General features: G+C 39.0%; 1 protein-coding gene across 1 annotated transcript; it reads left to right on the forward strand.

Annotated features, from left to right (window-relative positions):
• The first annotated feature begins 280 nt into the window (after positions 1–280).
• On the forward strand, positions 281–1,496 carry LOC144716889 (PLC-like phosphodiesterases superfamily protein). Its single transcript, XM_078592156.1, has one exon. It carries the CDS (start codon positions 408–410, stop codon positions 1,362–1,364), a length of 957 nt encoding a protein of 318 aa, XP_078448282.1. The 5' UTR covers positions 281–407; the 3' UTR covers positions 1,365–1,496.
• Positions 1,497–3,583: the final 2,087 nt, after the last annotated feature.

Raw genomic sequence — 3,583 nt, forward strand, 5'->3', positions numbered from 1 at the left:
AGAGGTGTGGAAGCTATACTCTGGTTGGTTTCTCACACACCAAATGTGACAGGGAATCCGCACGTAACTCAGCCCAGATCCTCTTTCTTCTGTTGGTAATCCACAACTTCGGTGAAGAAATTTAAGAGCCACATCGCACACAGTTCCTCGGTATAAGTTTGATCCTCTCGGATTTAATCCTAGCTTAGGGCGACAATTTAACCGCTTATACGATTCCAACAAAGAGGACCGACGGAGGGAGGTTCATGTAGACCCGGTGGCCATTAGTGGCGGCGAAAGAAGAAAATTAACGATAGCCGACATCGAGTATTTTACTTCAGTAGTCGCTATCACTGGATGATACTCTGCGTATATCAGACGAGACCCGATTTGTTGTTGGTATGTTGGAAGAAGAGCATTAGGCGATCATGGGGTCTCACATCTCCAAGCAGAAGTCCAGAAGAGAAGCCGTGATAGCCGAAAAGAAGAAGCTCGCCGGCCTGTACACCACATCCGGTGATGAGTTCCCCGGCTGCGACTACCACCCCAAAGACAGGATGAATTGGATGTCCGAGTTAGATCCGGCCAAACTCGTCCTCCGCAAGATCGTCTTTCCGGGCACCCACGACTCAGCCACAGACAAAATCGGCTTCCCCCTCGTATCCCGGCCCTTCGCGCAGTGCCAGTCTTGTTCTATCTACCGGCAGCTTGTCTTGGGAGCTCGAGTCCTTGACATTAGGGTTAACGAGAAACGACGCGTCTGCCACGGTATTATCTCCACGTACTCGTTTGACGTCGTCCTCGACGGTGTCAAGCGCTTCCTAGCAGCAACCCAATCGGAGATTATCATACTGGAAATAAGAACCGAGTTTGGCCACGACGACCCCCCCGACTTCGACAAGTACCTCGTCGAGCAGCTCGGCGAACTCCTCATACAACAAGACGACGCTGTGTTTGAAAAGCCTGTGAAGGATCTTTTGCCGAGGAGGGTTATTTGCGTATGGAAGCCGAGGAAGGTGCCACCGCCAAAGCGCGGTGATCTTCTCTGGGGAAACGATTATCTTTGTGATAACTGGATAGACACCGATCTGCCGTTAACGAAGTTTGAGAGCAATATGAAGCATCTGGGCGAGCAGTCTCCCGCCTCGGTTCGGAATTTCTTCTACAGAGTTGAGAATACGGTCACGCCGCAGGCGGATAATCCTGTGTTGTGCGTTCGTCCGGTTACGGGTAGGCTTAGAAAGTATGCCAGGCTGTTCGTGTCTCAGGCTTTTGCAAAGGGCCTCGCCGATCGCCTTCAGATCTTCTCCGTTGACTTCATCGACGAAGATTTCGTGGACGCATGTGTTGGTCTTACCTGGGCTAGACTGGAAGGCCAGGCATGAATTTGTGTATAGATAAGTCATCGCTGGTGTATTTGTCTACCTTGTTTTCTTCTTATTATTATTCTTCTTCTTCGTTTTGTACTACTTTTACGGCAGTCCGAGAAGTTTGGTGCAAGTTCATGATCTTATGAATTTTCGGTCTTTCGTTGCAGCTGATTCAACGGCTCTGAGGCCGTCCGTTGATCGTTCTCTGATGAAGACGGTCTAAGCATGGCACTGGCCATTTGTTGTTCCTAAAGTTGAATGACGATGACGCGTTCGTCATCATCTGAGCGATTTTCACTGAGACACGATGAAGATTGTGTTTCGTAATCTTCATCCTGACGAGGACGAATGACGGGAACGAAGAAGCTCGCGAAACGCGTCATTCTTGGATAGATATGTAGTTTTAAGGATCGTGATCAACACATCTCATTGAAAGGCCCTAACCACTTTGCCTCCGCCTCTTCTCTTGCTCCCCTTGCCTTACAGCGAAGGAAAGCCGCCCATTAAATCCATTGCACCAGTCTCTATCGTTCGCCAGAAGATGCATCATCTAGGGTTCGCCCAACCTATATCCGGAAGAAAACTGGGACGGTGCCTGGATATCGGATATGGGTCTATATCCGTCTCTGAAGGGTAGATGTCGGATATCCGGATATCGAAACCGATACCCGGATTTCTTTTCCGAATCCGTCGCAATCCCATATGGTAGATTTTAAAATATTTTAAGGTTTAAACTTGCTCCAGCCGTCTTTAATGTAAATCCTTCTTATGACCTGCGCGCGCCAGCAAATGCTACTTCTGGCTAATATTAGAGGTACGCCCCTAAGACTTAATATTGTCCAATTTATATAGGGAACTTAACGAAAACAAAAGTTCATACATGAGGCCCACATGAACAATTATTTTGATCCTTAATCGAGCAACATATAACCTATAGTTTTTATGGGGACTAACCAACTAAGGAATATGTAAAATATTTATCTCAAAATTTGAAAAGAAACTAGAAGCTTATTTGGTTCTTTAACATGGTTTATTAGTTTATAGACTTAATATTTATAATATTGAATTAAGTGCAAATGTGAGTTATGTAAATTACTAATTGGGTGAGTGTAAATTTATGATGATGGAAAATTCAAAAACAAATTGGAAAATATTTCAAAATTTTTAACAAAATTGACCCCACTTTTTGGTTCTAACATGGTTTATATGACTAATCTTTATATTAGTGAATTAAGTGCAAAGTTGAAATATGTAAATTACTAATTCGGTAAGTGTAAATTCCTAATGTTAGAAAATTCAACAATTTTTTATGAAAATTTTGTATAATTTATAACAAAATTATCCCCCACTTTTTGGTGCTTTAACATGGTTTATTTACCTAATATTTATATTATTGAATTAAGTGAAAATTTTAAATATGTAAGTTACTTATTTGGTTAAGTGTAATCTTTTATGTTGGAAAATTCAACAGCTTTTAAGGAAAGTGACACAAAATTTTTAACTAATTATACCCTACTATTTGATGCTTTAACATGGTTTATATACCTAATATTTATATTATTGAATTAAGTGAAAATTTGAGATTTGTAAATTACTAATTGGGTAAGTGTAAATTTATAACGTTAGAAAATTCCACAATTTTTATGAAAATGTTGCAAAATTTTAAACAAATTTATCCCCCACTCTTTGGTGCTTTAACATGGTTTATTTACCTAATATTTATATTATTGAATTAAGTGAAATTTTGAAATATGTAAGTTACTTATTTGGTTAAGTGTAAAATTTTGATGTTGGAAAATTCAAAAAAAATTTAGGAAAATGATGCAAAAATTTTAACTAAATTATATCCCACTATTTGGTGCGTTAACATGGTTTATATGCCTAATATTTATATTATTGAATTACTTGCAAATGTGAGTTATGTAAATTACGAATTGGGTCAGTGTCAATTTATAATGTTGGAAAATTCAAGAAATTTTTAGGAAAATTTTTAACAAAATTGACCCCACTTTTGGTTTTTTCACATGGTTTATATAACTATTATTTATATTAGTGAATTAAGTGCAAAGTTGAAATATGTAAATTAATAATTGGGTAAGTATAAATTTTTAATGTTGGTAAATTCAACAATTTTTTATGAAAATGTTGCATAATTTTTAACAAAATTATCCCCCAATTTTTGGTGCTTTTACATGGCTTATTTACCTAATATCTATATTATTGAGTTAAGTGCA

This window comes from Wolffia australiana, chromosome 2 (genome assembly GCF_029677425.1).
Source record: "Wolffia australiana isolate 7733 chromosome 2, ASM2967742v1".
Taxonomy (NCBI): domain Eukaryota; kingdom Viridiplantae; phylum Streptophyta; class Magnoliopsida; order Alismatales; family Araceae; genus Wolffia; species Wolffia australiana.

Coding starts and splice junctions, on each gene's coding strand:
- LOC144716889 (XM_078592156.1), top strand. CDS start 408: ATGGGGTCTCACATCTCCAAGCAGAAGTCCAGAAGAGAAGCCGTGATA.